The 19,545-nt window shown below is 32.8% G+C and overlaps 1 protein-coding gene across 2 annotated transcripts in view; it reads left to right on the top strand.

The window, feature by feature from the left end:
• Window positions 1-19,545, top strand: part of LOC134687587 (serum paraoxonase/arylesterase 1-like) — a 117,674-nt gene that overhangs the window by 48,507 nt on the left and 49,622 nt on the right. For both annotated transcript variants that reach the window (XM_063548001.1, XM_063548002.1), the window contains exons 3-4: window positions 16,107-16,183; window positions 19,011-19,069. In XM_063548001.1, the coding sequence (XP_063404071.1) occupies window positions 16,107-16,183; window positions 19,011-19,069 (136 nt within the window). The remainder of the gene's footprint in view (window positions 1-16,106; window positions 16,184-19,010; window positions 19,070-19,545) is intronic.

Below are 19,545 nucleotides of genomic sequence, written 5' to 3' on the forward strand. Positions count from 1 at the left end.
GTGAAAAGTTACAGAAGGTATGCTTGTCGTATATCGAACGAAAGGTCGTACAAAGAACATTACGAAAACATCACTTTTACAGGAAAGACCTTTCAATTGTTTTACAAACAATTGAGATACTAGTGTTTTTTTTTCTTTTTCTTTTTTTTCTTCCAACATTTGTTTGACAAGGCCTCCTCCCCTTTCTGTTGAAGTTATCAAGACCAAATATGGACCATCGATAGACCTCATCATGAACTTTTACAAGATGAACTTTTGTAGGATTTCATCATCCCCTTTAGAAGTTATCTCCCTTTTATTGATTTTTTTCAACATGGCCCCCCTTAAATGTTTTAAAAGATATCATGACCTTATTTGGACAATAGCTAGATCTTATCATGATGTGTTACCATATGAGGCTGCTAAGGATTTCATCATCCCTTATGAGAGTTATGTCCCCTTGAAGCAATTTCTTTCTTTTACATTTTTCTCAAAAAGTATTCAAGACAGAATCGATTTGAAAACGGTAACATGTACAAGAACAGATGGCAATGTTATTGAACATATACAATCATTTTGTTATTAACCCTTATAAGGAGTAATTCCCCTTGAAAAATTGTGAACAATTTTAAAAAAAATTTATTTTCAGAACCGGAAGTCGTAGAGACTTGGGACCTTCACCAATAATCTGTAATTCATGTGACCTTGAATATGCACCCAAGGTCAAAGGTCACTGAGTGCAAAAAAAAATTACGCTGCAATTTCAAGCTTACATATTAGGAAAACGATAAGACTTTGCTGCATACATACAGCGTATAAAATGTTCCTCTCGACGAGCTCTACATTTTATATTATAAACCGAAAAATGTCCGACTGTCTGTTCAAAAGTTACAACGGGATGATTCTTAAAAATCTAGTATTTTGTGTATATCTTTTTTAAGGTAACATATATTAACCTACTATATACTGCAAAGATGATCAGTAATTCAAGACCTTCAATTTGAGGTCAATGTTACGTCATGATGCAATTTCACCTTGACCTTCACATTATACTATGACCTTGACATTGTGATCTCTGAAAGGTCAAGTGGTCCTGAGTTGAATGGGGATAGTCCCATGTCTCTATGACTTCCGGTTCTCAAGTTTGGTATTGCATCATATATTTGATGATTAATTGTGACCTTGGTGAACTTTGAAATTGTCCCAATTCTTTTTCTATAATGTTGTCCTTCAACTGTAGATCATTTATCATTTAACAGATTTGAGATATCTATTGTCGTTATAGAGATACTGCAGTTTAAAGTTTTGCGAGCGGAGGCATGTATTTCTGAATAAACAAGAGCTTACCACTTAAAATGTTTAAGAAATTGAAGAGGTTGACATAGTTATATGTTTGACCAAATACCAAAAACATTCCATGGAAAAATACACCAAAAAATCATTTTGAAATTTTCAAGTTTTGCATTGACTTTGTAAGTTTCATAACTTCTATTTATATAGTTGATATTGCATCATTATTTGCACTTTGTCAAATGGGGTCATCTGATATATCAAATTGAAGGTCTAAATAAACTCTACCTAAAAATGAAAATTTTAAACCCCCTTTTCATCCCAGTGGGCAGGGTGGGTTCATTTAGTGCAAACATTCAAATTTCTCAGATGGTAAGGTTGTCGCATATCAAATGAAAGAACATAAAGCGTACATTTCAAATTTCAAATTGACGTCTCCCAAAAATGGGTTGGATGGGGTCATTGAGTGCAAAATATAAATTTTCTTTAAAGATAGGGTTGTTGTATATCAAATGAAAGGTCATGATGTGTACATTTAAAATATCAAATTCCCGACCTCAAAAAATTAGTTGGATAGGGTTATTAAGTGCAAAAATCAAACTTTCTAGAAAATGGCGTTGTCGCATATCAAATGAAAGCTCATCTACTCTGTATTACATATATCATACTTCCGATCTCAAAACTGTAGGCGGATGAGGTCATTAAGTGTTAAAAGCGAAAAGTTTGAAAAGGTATGCTTGTCGTATATCAAACGAAAGGTCGTACAAAGTACATAACGAAAACATCACTTTTACAGGAAAGACCTTTCAATTGTTTTACAAACAATTGAGATACTAGTTAAGGTCTTTCCTCTCCGTGAGGAAAGACCTTATTGTTTTTCTAATGTTTTTTTTTCTTTTTTTTCTTCCAGCATTTGTTTGGCTCGCCCTCCTACCGCTTCTATTGGAGTTATCAATACCAAAATTAAACCATCAATAGACCTCAACATGAACTTTTACCAGATGAACTTTTGTAGGATTTCACCTTCCCCTTAAGAAGTTATCTCCCTTTTGTTGATTTTTTTCAACATGGTCCCCCTAAAATGTGTTAAAAGATATCACGACTTTATTTGGACAAAAGGTAGATCTCATCATAATGTATTACCATATGAGGCTGCATAGGATTTCATCATCTACTTTGAGAGTTATATCCCCTTGAATCAATTTCTTTTATTTGCATTTTTTTCAAAAAGTATTAGAGATAGAATTTAATTGAAAATGACAGCATGTATTAGAACAGATGGCAATGTTTATAAACATAAACAATTTATTTGTTATTAACCCTTATAAGGAGTTATTTCCCTTTAGAAATTAAAAATATATTTTCAAAAATTTATATTCGAGAACCGGAAGTCATAGAGACTTGTAACCTTCACCAATAATCTTAAATTCATATGACCTTTAATATGCACCCAAGGTCAAAGGTCACCGAGTGCAAACAAAAATTACGCTGCAATTTCAAGCTTACATATTAGGAAAACGATAAGACTTTGCTGCATACATACAGCGTATGAAATGTTCTTCTCGACAAGCTCTACATTTTATACAATAAGCCCAAAAATGTCCGACCGTCTGTTCAAAAGTTACAACGGGATGATTCTTAAAAGTATAGTATTGTGTGAATATCTTTTTAAAGGTAACAGATATCAACCTACTATAAACTGCAAAGATGATCAGTAGTTCGAGACCTTCAATTTGAGGTCAATGTCAGGTCATGATGAAATTTCACCTTGACCTTCACAGTATACTATGACCTTGACCTTGTGATAGTTGAAAGGTTAAGTGGTCCTGAGTTGAATGGTGCTAGTCCCATGTTTCTACGACTTCCGGTTCTTAAGTTTAGTATTGCATCATATATTTGATGATAAATTGTGACCTTTATGAACTTTGAAATTGTCCCAATTCTTTTTCTATAATGTTGTTGTTCAACTGTATATCGTTTATCATTTAACATATTTGAAATATCTATAGTCCTTTTAGAGATAATGCAGTTTGAAGTTTTGCGAGCGGAGGCATGTATTTCTGAATCATCAAGAGTTTACCACTTAAAATGTCTTAGAAATTGAAGAGGTTGACATAGTTATATGTTTGACCAAATACCAAAAACATTCCATGGAAAAAAACACCAAAAAATCAATTTGAAATTTTCAAGTTTTGCATTGACTTTGTAAGTTTCATAACTTCTATTTATATAGTTGATATTGCATCATTATTTGCACTTTGTCAAATGGGGTCATCTGATATATCAAATTGAAGGTCTCAATAAACTCTACTTAAAAATGAAAATTTTAAACCTCCTTTTCATCCCAGGGGGACGGGTGGGGTCATTTAGTGCAAACATTCAAATTTCTCAGATGGTAAGGTTGTTGCATATCAAATGAAAGAACATAAAGCGTACATTTCAAATTTCAAATTGACGTCTCCAAAAAATTGGTTGGATGGGGTCATTGAGTGCAAAAAATAAATTTTCTTTTAAGGTAGGGTTGTTGTATATCAAATGAAAGGTCATGATGTGTACATTTGATATATCAAATTCCCGACCTCCAAAAATTAGTTGGATAGGGTTATTAAGTGCAAAAATCAAACTTTTTAGAACATGGTGTTGTCGCATATCAAAAGAAAGCTCATCTACTCTGTTCCATGTATCATAATTCCGATCTCAAAAATGTAGGCGGATGAGGTCATTAAGTGTAAAAAGCGAAAAGTTTCAGAAGGTATGCTGTCTTATATCAAACGAAAGGTCGTACAAATTACAATACGAAAACATCACTTTTACAGGAAAGACCTTTCAATTGTTTTACAAACAATTGAGATACTAGTTTTTCTTTTTTTTCTTCCAACATTTGTTTGACAAGGCCTCATCCCCTTTCTGTTGAAGTTATCAATACCAAATATGGATCATTGATAGACCTCATCATGAACTTTTACCAGATGAACTTTTGTAGGATTTCATCATCCCCTTTAGAAGTTATCTCCCTTTTATTGATTTTTTTCAACATGGCCCCCCTTAAATGTTTTAAAAGATATCATGACCTTATTTGGACAAAAGTTAGATCTCATCATGATGTGTTACCATATGAGGCTGCTAAGGATTTCATCATTCCCTATGAGAGTTACGTCCCCTTGAAGCAATTTCTTTCTTTTACATTTTTATCAAAAAGTATTCAAGATAGATTCGATTTGAAAACGGCAACATGGACAAGACCAAATGGCAATGATAATAAACATATACAATCATTTAGTTGTTAACCCTTATAAGGAGATATTTCCCTTGAAAAAATATACACAATTTTTGAAAAATTGTATCTCGAGAACCGGAAGTCGTAAAGACTTGGGACCTACACCAATAATCTTAAGTTCATGTGACCTTTAATTTGCACCCAAGGTCAAAGGTCACCATGTGCAAAAAAAACATTACGCTGCAATTTCAAGCTTGCATATTAAGAAAACGATAAGAGTTTGCTGCATACTTACAGTGTATAAAATGTTCCTCTCGACGAGCTCTACATTTTATACACTGAGCTCAAAAGATTCCGACTGTCTGTTCAAAAGTTACGACGGGATGATTCTTAAAAGTATAGTATTGTGTGTATATCTTTTTAAAGGTAACAGATATCAACCTACTATAAACAGCAAAGATGATCAGTAGTTCAAGACCTTCAATTTGAGGTCAATGTCAGGTCATGATGAAATTTCACCTTGACCTTCACATTATACTATGACCTTGACCTTGTGACATTTGAAAGGTCAAGTGGTCTTGAGTTGAATGGTGATAGTCCCATGTCTCTACGACTTCCGGTTCTCAAGTTTTGTATTGCATCATATATTTGATGATTAATTGTGACCTTGGTGAACTTTGAAATTGTCCACATTCTTTTTCTATAATGTTGTCCTTCAACTGTAGATCATTTATCATTTAACAGATTTGAGATATCTATTGTCGTTTTAGAGATAATGCAGTTTGAAGTTTTGCGAGCGGAGGCATGTATTTCTGAATCATCAAGAGCTTACCACGAAAAATGTTTTAGAAATTGAAGAGGTGGACATAGTTATGTGTTTGACCAAATACCAAAAACATTCCATGGAAAAAAACACCAAAAAATCAATTTTAAATTTTCATGTTTTGCATTGACTTTGTAAGTTTCATAACTTCTATTTATATAGTTGATATTGCATCATTATTTGCACTTTGTCAAATGGGGTCATCTGATATATCAAATTGAAGGTCTTAATAAACTCTACTTAAAAAATGAAAATTTTAACCCCCCTTTTCATCCCAGGGGGAAGGGTGGGGTCATTTAGTGCAAACATTCAAATTTCTCAAATGGTAAGGTTGTCGCATATCAAATGAAAGAACATAAAGCGTACATTTCAAATTTCAAATTGACGTCCCCCAAAAATTGGTTGGATGGGGTCATTGAGTGCAAAAAATAAATTTTCTTTTACGATAGGGTTGTTGTATATCAAATGAAAGGTCATGATGTATACATTTGAAATATCAAATTCCCAACCTCCAAAAATTGGTTGGATGAGGTTATTAAGTGCAACAATCAAACTTTTTAAAACATGGCGTTGTCGCATATCAAATGAAAGCTCATCTACTCTGTGTTACATATATCATACTTCCGATCTAAAAAATGTAGGCGGATGAGGTCATTAAGTGTAAAAAGCGAAAAGTTACAGAAGGTATGCTTGTCGTATATCGAACGAAAGGTCGTACAAAGAACATTACGAAAACATCACTTTTACAGGAAAGACCTTTCAATTGTTTTACAAACAATTGAGATACTAGTTTCTTTTTCTTTTTTTAAGGTCTTTCCTCTCCGCGAGGAAAGACCTTATTGTTTTTCTAATGTTTTTTTTTTTTCTTTTTTTTCTTTTTTTTCTTCCAACATTTGTTTGACAAGGCCTCATCCCCTTTCTGTTGAAGTTATCAATACCATTTATGGATCATTGATAGACCTCATCATGAACTTTTACCAGATGAACTTTTGTAGGATTTCATCATCCCCTTTAGAAGTTATCTCCCTTTTATTGATTTTTTTCAACATGGCCCCCCTTAAATGTTTTAAAAGATATCATGACCTTATTTGGACAAAAGTTAGATCTCATCATGATGTGTTACCATATGAGGCTGCTAAGGATTTCATCATTCCCTATGAGAGTTACGTCCCCTTGAAGCAATTTCTTTCTTTTACATTTTTATCAAAAAGTATTCAAGATAGATTCGATTTGAAAACGGCAACATGTACAAGACCAAATGGCAATGATAATAAACATATACAATCATTTAGTTGTTAACCCTTATAAGGAGATATTTCCCTTGAAAAAATATACACAATTTTTGAAAAATTGTATCTCGAGAACCGGAAGTCGTAAAGACTTGGGACCTACACCAATAATCTTAAGTTCATGTGACCTTTAATTTGCACCCAAGGTCAAAGGTCACCAAGTGCAAAAAAAAATTACGCTGCAATTTCAAGCTTGCATATTAAGAAAACGATAAGAGTTTGCTGCATACTTACAGTGTATAAAATGTTCCTCTCGACGAGCTCTACATTTTATATAATAAGCCCAAAAATGTCCGACCGTCTGTTCAAAAGTTACAACGGGATGATTCTTAAAAGTATAGTATTTTGTGTATATCTTTTTAAAGGTAACAGATATCAACCTACTATAAACAGCACAGATGATCAGTAGTTCAAGACCTTCAATTTGAGGTCAATGTCAGGTCATGATGAAATTTCACCTTGACCTTCACATTATACTATGACCTTGACCTTGTGACATTTGAAAGGTCAAGTAGTCTTGAGTTGAATGGTGATAGTCCCATGTCTCTACGACTTCCGGTTCTCAAGTTTTGTATTGCATCATATATTTGATGATTAATTGTGACCTTGGTGAACTTTGAAATTGTCCACATTCTTTTTCTATAATGTTGTCCTTTAACTGTAGATCATTTATCATTTAACAGATTTGAGATATCTATTGTCGTTTTAGAGATAATGCAGTTTGAAGTTTTGCGAGCGGAGGCATGTATTTCTGAATCATCAAGAGCTTACCACGAAAAATGTTTTAGAAATTGAAGAGGTGGACATAGTTATGTGTTTGACCAAATACCAAAAACATTCCATGGAAAAAAACACCAAAAAATCAATTTGAAATTTTCATGTTTTGCATTGACTTTGTAAGTTTCATAACTTCTATTTATATAGTTGATATTGCATCATTATTTGCACTTTGTCAAATGGGGTCATCTGATATATCAAATTGAAGGTCTTAATAAACTCTACTTAAAAAATGAAAATTTTAACCCCCCTTTTCATCCCAGGGGGAAGGGTGGGGTCATTTAGTGCAAACATTCAAATTTCTCAAATGGTAAGGTTGTCGCATATCAAATGAAAGAACATAAAGCGTACATTTCAAATTTCAAATTGACGTCCCCCAAAAATTGGTTGGATGGGGTCATTGAGTGCAAAAAATAAATTTTCTTTTACGATAGGGTTGTTGTATATCAAATGAAAGGTCATGATGTATACATTTGAAATATCAAATTCCCAACCTCCAAAAATTGGTTGGATGAGGTTATTAAGTGCAACAATCAAACTTTTTAAAACATGGCGTTGTCGCATATCAAATGAAAGCTCATCTACCCTGTGTTACATATATCATACTTCCGATCTAAAAAATGTAGGCGGATGAGGTCATTAAGTGTAAAAAGCGAAAAGTTACAGAAGGTATGCTTGTCGTATATCGAACGAAAGGTCGTACAAAGAACATTACGAAAACATCACTTTTACAGGAAAGACCTTTCAATTGTTTTACAAACAATTGAGATACTAGTTTTTTCTTTTTTTTCTTTTTTTTCTTCCAACATTTGTTTGACAAGGCCTCATCCCCTTTCTGTTGAAGTTATCAATACCAAATATGGATCATTGATAGACCTCATCATGAACTTTTACCAGATGAACTTTTGTAGGATTTCATCATCCCCTTTAGAAGTTATCTCCCTTTTATAGATTTTTTTCAACATGGCCCCCCTTAAATGTTTTAAAAGATATCATGACCTTATTTGGACAAAAGTTAGATCTCATTATGATGTGTTACCATATGAGGCTGCTAAGGATTTCATCATCCCTTATGAGAGTTACGTCCCCTTGAAGCAATTTCTTTCTTTTACATTTTTATCAAAAAGTATTCAAGATAGATTCGATTTGAAAACGGCAACATGTACAAGACCAAATGGCAATGATAATAAACATATACAATCATTTAGTTGTTAACCCTTATAAGGAGATATTTCCCTTGAAAAAATATACACAATTTTTGAAAAATTGTATCTCGAGAATCGGAAGTCGTAAAGACTTGGGACCTACACCAATAATCTTAAGTTCATGTGACCTTTAATTTGCACCCAAGGTCAAAGGTCACCAAGTGCAAAAAAAAATTACGCTGCAATTTCAAGCTTGCATATTAGGAAAACGATAAGAGTTTGCTGCATACTTACAGTGTATAAAATGTTCCTCTCGACGAGCTCTACATTTTATACACTGAGCTCAAAAGATTCCGACTGTCTGTTCAAAAGTTACGACGGGATGATTCTTAAAAGTATAGTATTGTGTGTATATCTTTTTAAAGGTAACAGATATCAACCTACTATAAACAGCAAAGATGATCAGTAGTTCAAGACCTTCAATTTGAGGTCAATGTCAGGTCATGATGAAATTTCACCTTGACCTTAACATTATACTATGACCTTGACCTTGTGACATTTGAAAGGTCAAGTGGTCTTGAGTTGAATGGTGATAGTCCCATGTCTCTACGACTTCCGGTTCTCAAGTTTTGTATTGCATCATATATTTGATGATTAATTGTGACCTTGGTGAACTTTGAAATTGTCCACATTCTTTTTCTATAATGTTGTCCTTCAACTGTAGATCATTTATCATTTAACAGATTTGAGATATCTATTGTCGTTTTAGAGATAATGCAGTTTGAAGTTTTGCGAGCGGAGGCATGTATTTCTGAATCATCAAGAGCTTACCACGAAAAATGTTTTAGAAATTGAAGAGGTTGACATAGTTATGTGTTTGACCAAATACCAAAAACATTCCATGGAAAAAAACACCAAAAAATCAATTTGAAATTTTCATGTTTTGCATTGACTTTGTAAGTTTCATAACTTCTATTTATATAGTTGATATTGCATCATTATTTGCACTTTGTCAAATGGGGTCATCTGATATATCAAATTGAAGGTCTTAATAAACTCTACTTAAAAAATGAAAATTTTAACCCCCCTTTTCATCCCAGGGGGAAGGGTGGGGTCATTTAGTGCAAACATTCAAATTTCTCAAATGGTAAGGTTGTCGCATATCAAATGAAAGAACATAAAGCGTACATTTCAAATTTCAAATTGACGTCCCCTAAAAATTGGTTGGATGGGGTCATTGAGTGCAAAAAATAAATTTTCTTTTACGATAGGGTTGTTGTATATCAAATGAAAGGTCATGATGTATACATTTGAAATATCAAATTCCCAACCTCCAAAAATTGGTTGGATGAGGTTATTAAGTGCAACAATCAAACTTTTTAAAACATGGCGTTGTCGCATATCAAATGAAAGCTCATCTACCCTGTGTTACATATATCATACTTCCGATCTAAAAAATGTAGGCGGATGAGGTCATTAAGTGTAAAAAGCGAAAAGTTACAGAAGGTATGCTTGTCGTATATCGAACGAAAGGTCGTACAAAGAACATTACGAAAACATCACTTTTACAGGAAAGACCTTTCAATTGTTTTACAAACAATTGAGATACTAGTTTTTCTAATGCTTTTTCTTTTTCTTTTTTTTCTTCCAACATTTGTTTGACAAGGCCTCCTCCCCTTTCTGTTGAAGTTATCGAGACCAAATATGGACCATCGATAGACCTCATCATGAACTTTTACCAGATGAACTTTTGTAGGATTTCATCATCCCCTTGAGAAGTTATCTCCCTTTTATTGATTTTTTTCAACATGGCCCCCCCTTGTTGTTTTTAAAGATATCATGACTTTATTTGGACAATAGGTAGATCTCATCATGATGTATTACCATATGAGGCTGCAAAGGATTTCATCATCCCATATGAGAGTTATATCCCCTTGAAACAATTTCTTTCCTTTGCATTTTTCTCAAAAAGTATAAGACATAGAATCGATTTGAAAACGGCAACATGTACAGGAACAGATGGCAATGTTAATAAACATGTACAATCATTTTGTTATTAACCCTTATAAGGAGTTATTCTCCTTGAAAAATTGAACATAATTTTTGAAAAATTGTATTTCTAGAACCAGAAGTCGTAGAGACTTGGGACCTTCACCAATAATCTTTAATTCATGTGACCTTTAATATGCAGTCAAGGTCAAAGGTCACTGAGTGCAAAAAAAAATTACGCTGCAATTTCAAGCTTACATATTAGGAAAACGATAAGACTTTGCTGCATACATACAGCGTGTTAATTGTTCCTCTCGACGAGCTCTACATTTTATGCAATAAGCCCAAACATGTCCGACCGTCTGTTGAAAAGTTACAACGGGATGATTCTTAAAAGTATAGTATTGTGTGTATATCTTTTAAAAGGTAACATATATCAACCTACTATCAACTGCAAAGATGATCAGTATTTCAAGACCTCCAATTTGAGGTCAATGTCAGGTCATGATGAAATTTCACCTTGACCTTCACAGTATACTATGACCTTGACCTTGTGATATTTGAAAGGTCAAGTGGTCCTGAGTTGAATGGTGGTAGTCCCATGTCTCCACGGCTTCCGGTTCTTAAGTTTGGTATTGCATCATATATTTGATGATTAATTGTGACCTTGGTGAACTTTGAAATTGTCCCATTTCTTTTTCTATAGTGTTGTCCTTTAACTGCAGATCATTTACCATTTAACAGATTTGAGATATCTATTCTCGTTTTAGAGATAATGCAGTTTGAAATTTTTCGAGCGGCGGCAAGTATTTCTGAAACAACAACAGCTAACCACTTAAAATGTTTAAGAAATTGAAGAGATTGACATAGTTATATGTTTAACCAAATACCAAAAACATTCCATGGAAAAAAAACACCAAAAAATAAATTTGAAATTTTCATGTTTTGCATTGACTTTGTGAGTTTCATAATTTCTATTTATATAGTTGATATTGCATCATTTTTTGCACTTTGTCAAATGGGGTCATCTGATATATCAAATTGAAGGTCTCAATAAACTCTACTTAAAAATGAAAATTTTAAACCTCTTTTTCATCCCAGGTGGAAGGGTGGGGTCATTTAGTGCAAGAATTCAAATTTCTCAGATGGTAAGGTTGTCGCATATCCAATGAAAGAACATAAAGCGTACATTTCAAATTTCAAATTGACGTCCCCCAAAAATTGGTTGGATGGGGTCATTGAGTGCAAAAAAAATAATTTCTTTTACAATAGGGTTGTTGTATATCAAATGAAAGGTCATGATGTGTACATTTGAAATATCAAATTCCTTACCTCCAAGAATTGGTTGGATGGGGTTATTAAGTGCAAAATTTAAATTTTTTAGAACATGGCGTTGTCGCATATCAAATGAAAGCTCATCTACCATGTGTTACATATATCATACTTCCGATCTCAAAAATGTAGGCGGATGAGGTCATTAAGTGTAAAAAGCGAAAAGTTTCAGAAGGTATGCTTGTCGTATATCAAACGAAAGGTCGTACAAAGAACATAACGAAAACATCACTTTTACAGGAAAGACCTTTCAATTGTTTTACAAACAATTGAGATACTAGTTTCTTCCAACATTTGTTTGACAAGGCCTCCTCCCCTTTCTGTTGAAGTTATCAAGACCAAATATGGACCATCGATAGACCTCATCATGAACTTTTACAAGATGAACTTTTGTAGGATTTCATCATCCCCTTTAGAAGTTATCTCCCTTTTATTGATTTTTTTCAACATGGCCCCCCTTAAATGTTTTAAAAGATATCATGACCTTATTTGGACAATACCTAGATCTTATCATGATATGTTACCATATGAGGCTGCTAAGGATTTCATCATCCCTTATGAGAGTTATGTCCCCTTGAAGCAATTTCTTTCTTTTACATTTTTAGCAAAAAGTATTCAAGACAGAATCGATTTGAAAACGGTAACATGTACAAGAACAGATGGCAATGTTATTGAACATATACAATCATTTTGTTATTAACCCTTATAAGGAGTTATTCCCCTTGAAAAATTGTGAACAGTTTTAGATTTTTTTTATTTTCAGAACCGGAAGTCGTAGAGACTTGGGACCTGCACCAATAATCTGTAATTCATGTGACCTTGAATATGCACCCAAGGTCAAAGGTCACTGAGTGCAAAAAAAAATTACGCTGCAATTTCAAGCTTACATATTAGGAAAACGATAAGACTTTGCTGCATACATACAGCGTATAAAATGTTCCTCTCGACGAGCTCTACATTTTATATTATTAACCGAAAAATGTCCGACCGTCTGTTCAAAAGTTACAACGGGATGATTCTTAAAAATCTAGTATTTTGTGTATATCTTTTTTAAGGTAACAGATATCAACCTACTATATACTGAAAAGATGATCAGTAATTCAAGACCTTCAATTTGAGGTCAATGTTACGTCATGATGCAATTTCACCTTGACCTTCACATTATACTATGACCTTGACATTGTGATCTCTGAAAGGTCAAGTGGTCCTGAGTTGAATGGTGATAGTCCCATGTCTCTATGACTTCCGGTTCTCAAGTTTGGTATTGCATCATATATTTGATGATTAATTGTGACCTTGGTGAACTTTGAAATTGTCCCAATTCTTTTTCTATAATGTTGTCCTTCAACTGTAGATCATTTATCATTTAACAGATTTGAGATATCTATTGTCGTTATAGAGATACTGCAGTTTAAAGTTTTGCGAGCGGAGGCATGTATTTCTGAATCAACAAGAGCTTACCACTTAAAATGTTTAAGAAATTGAAGAGGTTGACATAGTTATATGTTTGACCAAATACCAAAAACATTCCATGGAAAAATACACCAAAAAATCATTTTGAAATTTTCAAGTTTTGCATTGACTTTGTAAGTTTCATAACTTCTATTTATATAGTTGATATTGCATCATTATTTGTACTTTGTCAAATGGGGTCATCTGATATATCAAATTGAAGGTCTAAATAAACTCTACCTAAAAATGAAAATTTTGAACCCCCTTTTCATCCCAGTGGGCAGGGTGGGTTCATTTAGTGCAAACATTCAAATTTCTCAGATGGTAAGGTTGTCGCATATCAAATGAAAGAACATAAAGCGTACATTTCAAATTTCAAATTGACGTCTCCCAAAAATGGGTTGGATGGGGTCATTGAGTGCAAAATATAAATTTTCTTTAAAGATAGGGTTGTTGTATATCAAATGAAAGGTCATGATGTGTACATTTAAAATATCAAATTCCCGACCTCAAAAAATTAGTTGGATAGGGTTATTAAGTGCAAAAATCAAACTTTCTAGAAAATGGCGTTGTCGCATATCAAATGAAAGCTCATCTACTCTGTATTACATATATCATACTTCCGATCTCAAAACTGTAGGCGGATGAGGTCATTAAGTGTTAAAAGCGAAAAGTTTGAAAAGGTATGCTTGTCGTATATCAAACGAAAGGTCGTACAAAGTACATAACGAAAACATCACTTTTACAGGAAAGACCTTTCAATTGTTTTACAAACAATTGAGATACTAGTGTTTTTTTTTCTTTTTCTTTTTTTTCTTTTTTTTCTTCCAACATTTTTTTGGCATGCCCGCCTCTTGTTTCTGTTGAAGTTATTGAGACCAAATATGGACCATCGCTAGACCTCACCAAGATGTATTACCAAATGACCTTGTTAAGGATTTCGTCATCCCCTTTTGGAGTTATCTCCCTTTTATTGATTGTTTTCAACATGGTCCTCCCTCGTTGGTTTTAAAGATATCATGACCTTAATTGGACAAAATGTAAATCTCATCATGATGTATTACCATGTGAGGCTGAATATGATTCTATCGTCCCCTATGAGAGTTATATCCCCTTGAAACAATTTCTTTCCTTCGCATTTTTTTCAAAAAGTATAAGAGATAGAATCGATTTGAAAACGGCAACATGTACAGGAACAGATGGCAATGTTAACGAACAGAGACAATTATTTTGTTATTAACCCTTATAAGGAGTTATTCCCCTTGAAAAATTGTAAACAATTTTAGAAAATTTTTATTTCCAGAACCAGAAGTCGTAGAGACTTGGGACCTTCACGAATAATCTTTAATTCATGTGACCTTTAATATGCTGTCAAGTTCAAAGGTCACTGAGTGCAAAAAATGTTACGCTGCAATTTCAAGCTTACATATTAAGAAAACGATAAGACTTTGCTGCATACATACAGCGTATAAAATGTTCCTCTCGACGAGCTCTACATTTTATATGATAAGTCAAAAAGAGTCCGACTGTCTGTTCAAAAGTTACAACGGGATGATTCTTAAAAGTATAGTATTTTGTGTATATCTTTTAAAAGGTAGCAGATATCAACCTACTATAAACTGCAAAGATGATCAGTAATTCATGACCTTCAATTTGACGTCAATGTCAGGTCATGATGAAATTTCACCTTGACCTTAACAGTATACTATGACCTTGACCTTGTGATATTTGAAAGGTCAAGTGGTCCTGAGTTGAATGGTGGTAGTCCTATGTCTCTACGACTTCCGGTTCTTAAGTTTGGTATTGCATCATATATTTGATGATTAATTTTGATCTTGTTGAACTTTGAAACTGTCCCAATTCTTTTTCTATAATGTCGTCCTTCAACTGTAGATCATATATCATTTAACAGATTTGAGATATCTATTTTCGTTTTAGAGATAATGCAATTTGAAGTATTGCGAGCGGCAGCATGTATTTCTGAATTAACAACAGCTTACCCCTTAAAATGTTTAAGAAATTGAAGAGATTAACATAGTTATATCTTTGACCAAATATCAAAAACAATCCATTGAAAAAAACACCAAAAAAATCATTTTGAAATTTTCAAGTTTTGCATTGACTTTGTAAGTTTCATAACTTCTATTTATAAAATTGATATTGCATCATTTTTGGCACTTTGTCAAACGGGGTCATCTGATATATCTAAATGAAGGTCTCAATAAACTCTACTTAAAAACGACAATTTGAAACCTCTTTTTCATCCGAGGTGGAAGGGTGGGGTCATTTAGTGCAAACATTCAAACTTCTTAGATGGTAAGGTTGTCGCATATCAAATGAAAGAACATAAAGCGTACATTTCAAATTTCAAATTGACGTCCCCCAAAAATTGGTTGAATGCGGTCATTGAGTGCAAAAAATAAATTTTCTTTTACGATAGGATTGTTGTATATCAAATGAAAGGTCATGATGTGTACATTTGACATATCAAATTCCCAACCTCCAAAAATTGGTTGGATGGGGTTATTAAGTGCAAAAAATCAAACTTTTTAGAACATGGCGTTGTCGCATATCAAATGGAAGCTCATCTACCCTGTGTTACATATATCATACTTCCGATCTCAAAAATGTAGGCAGATGAGGTCATTAAGTGTAAAAAGCGAAATGTTTCAGAAGGTATGCTTGTCGTATATCAAACGAAAGGTCGTACAAAGAACATAACGAAAACATCACTTTTACAGGAAAGACCTTTCAATTGTTTTACAAACAATTGAGATACTAGTTTTTTTATTAATCTTGGTTTTAATCTACAGATTACTTATGCAGTATGAGCAATATGATGTTATATATACACATCACCCAGGACCATGTAAACAATTGTTGGGGAAAGGTAAATACTCAAAACCTATGTAATAAATTATATATACTGGTCAACAAGAGAAACGATACAAGACTTTTTTTCAAATTAAAGATAAAGTTTTCCATTCAATGGACCAATATTGAAGGTAGTAATACTTAATCATTATGGAAATATAAATCCGATAAAAAAAAATCCCTTTCGTGACGTTTTTTTCGCGATTTTTTGTTTTTACAAAATTTAAATAAAACGACAATTTTGAAAAAAAGAAGTTCCAAATAATGATGTCAACCTCTTATTTAAAGGTAAAGACAGTGTTTGCCATCAAGTTGTTTTTACAAATACAGTCTCTTCGTTTATTTGTTAAGCAAAGTTTGTACTCACGAGAAAGCGTTAAAATGTATACATTACCAACTGATTTACCATAGACAGTATGTGTAAAGTGATATTCAAAAAGCGGTATTCTAATATGACGTCCTTATTACGCTTTGCAAAAAAAGCCGTGTTCTAATGAGCATAAAAAATATGTTTGACACTTGCGCACGAACCTACTGTGTATAATAACGTTATTTCCATCGTTATCCTTTTAAATCTATACATTTAAGCAGCTAACATAAAGTTTTATTATATATTTTTATAAAACAACATATATTTACCATGCTCGTAGTTTTTAAACTTATCAAATATGAAATGTAATGCACAGACTTCTCGGGGAGGAAACGGGAAAAGCCAAACATTTTTACGGTATTTTCGTCGCTTCGACCTATAAAAATACTGTATTTGTCCTATTAGAATCGAAATAATTCCTTCGTGTCATGCTCTATGCTCATTTTAACATGGATAGGCATTATATTTGACCACATTTTACACCTCGCTAACGCTCAGTGTAAAATATCGACAAATATAATGCCTACCCATGTTAAAATGAGCATAGAGCATGACACGGAGGAATTATTTCTTAAACAATCTTAAAACTTATCCGAAAGGTTCCAAATTTACTGTGTGTTGTTTTCATATCTTAAGCATTGATTTGAGACGAAAATGAAAAAAAATATTTTTGCATTTTTTGAGATTTCAAAAAACACTTTTTTTCCCAAAAATTTGAAAAAAAACAATATTTCAACTCATTACTTACAACATGAACATTAATTGATTAGCATATTGAATATTTTTAAACAAATTTGAAATTTTGAACTTAGAAAATTATGTGTCGATTTTTTATTCAACTTTCCGCAAAACTAATTTACACCCTATGATCGTTTACACTGAATTTAGATGCTTTCCGACAAGTTTTGATTTTCATTATCACATGTGCATACATTGCAAATGAAAGCTTTTTACAATAGTGGTTCTCATTTTTTTTATATTTAATACTTTTTGATAAATTTTATTTCAAAGTCGTGTATCGTTTCTTTTGTTGACTAGTATAGAATATATGAAAATTTGACTTCAAATAGTTAATGTCTATATAATGATATAACAGAACTAGAGAAAAGATCCAAGATTCTTCACCAAACAGCTTATATGATATATCATAGACATACTTTCATATATTTATATGTCTCATTTTTAATATTTATTGACTTATAATGATATCTTTTATATCTTTTTATTTGATTACAATGAGTGCCTTTATATAAATACTTTTTAAGAGTTTTATCTTCAGGTTTTAAGCGACAGCTTGTTGATAGCTTACTTCCTCAACGATTGACCCTAATAGTCATATATAGCTATTGGAGACATTAGCAAAAAATCTCTTTAAATTGAATATGATTGGATATGGATAAGGAGTACTACTGAGAACAATGTCATAAAGGGAAACGATAGGGTTGTTTTTTAATGTGTTTCCCTCGGTTTTAGTTTATAACCCAGATTTGTTTTTCTCTCAATCGATTTATGACTTTTGAGCACAATAAATTCAGAGAAACTAAGATATGCGTTTATAAAACACTCATCTAACGACACAAAAACATCAATAAAACAGTCACATCTAACGATATTTAAATATCATTAAAAACTGTCAGTCACGACAATACGCGGGTAAGAGGGATGACAGTGGCTTTTAAACACAGACAAACAAACAATCATTTATACTAAAAAAGCGTTTTTCATCATTAACAATACTAAGGTCCGTACAATTATCAAAGAGACTTTCAAGGAATAGCGAAGACTAAATGCTCACATTTCAAATTTTGGGTGAGGAATTTGACTAGTGTTTGAATAAAAAATTAACAATTAACAAATATAGTTGTAGATAATAGATTCTAATGCAATTTGTATGTAACATTGTTTTTCATTGGCTGAAAGTTGCCGTCAAATCCACAGTTGACCAGGCGTAACTAAGGAGAACAACCATTTTGAAATGATCGAATCAACAAATGTTCGATTACTACTATATAATCGAAAATAAAACAACACCTACCTCCAATTTGTCGTTTTAATGTTATTTTATCCGAATTTGAAGCGTACAGGTAACGTAATAACCTCCAGTTTGTAAGTTTTCATTCGTATGACGTCACGTTTATCCATGACGCTTTTGCGCCAAAATCATTCATGAAGTTTCGCAGATTTTTTTTTATTTGTCAAATTTAGACATTTTTCCAAGATTTATCGTATTATTTCTTTTTGAAATGCATTAGAATCGGAATAACAGTACTGAAGTTGAAGAGTTGCCACCGTCAATTTTGATTTGACTGTCGCAAATCTCCGTTTTACTGTCTCCGCTACGCGTCGCCAGTAAAACTGCATTTGCGACCGTCAAATCTACAATTGACGGTGGCAACTCTTCAACTACAGTACTGTTATTCCTTAATTAGTTTTAATGAGGTTTTGCACTAAACAAGTAAATGCTCTATTGTAGACGGCGGAGGTTCTGAAGATATCACTACTCTGTCTGATGGTCTAACGTTTATAAGCTCTGTAAGTTTGACAGTTTTCAGTTACAATATTGAAATTTGCGTTGTTGCATGAATCATAACCAATAAATAAACTCATCATAGATACCATGACTAAATTGTATATACGCCAGACGCGCGTTTCGTCTACAAAAGACTCATCAATGACACTCGAACCCAAAAAGTTAAAAAGGCCTAATGTACGAAGTTGAAGAGTATTAAGGACCAAAATTCATAAAAGTAATGCCAAATACAGCTAAGGTAATCTACGCCTGAGGTTGTTTTGTAAACAGTTAATTTATAAATATAACAATTTTCATTAACATGATAAATACATTTTAAAGTAACATACTTTTTTTTTGGTATGACCATCTGAGAAGAGACAATTTTTGCTGTGCCTATTTTCATCGAGTTACAATTATTCCACTTGTATAGAGTATTTTATTTCTTGGTCTCTAAACCCTATTATATGGTTGATCTTCTAACGGATTTGCACTAAAA

The sequence above is a fragment of the Mytilus trossulus genome, chromosome 10, assembly GCF_036588685.1.
Source record: "Mytilus trossulus isolate FHL-02 chromosome 10, PNRI_Mtr1.1.1.hap1, whole genome shotgun sequence".
Classification (NCBI taxonomy): Eukaryota; Metazoa; Mollusca; class Bivalvia; order Mytilida; family Mytilidae; genus Mytilus; species Mytilus trossulus.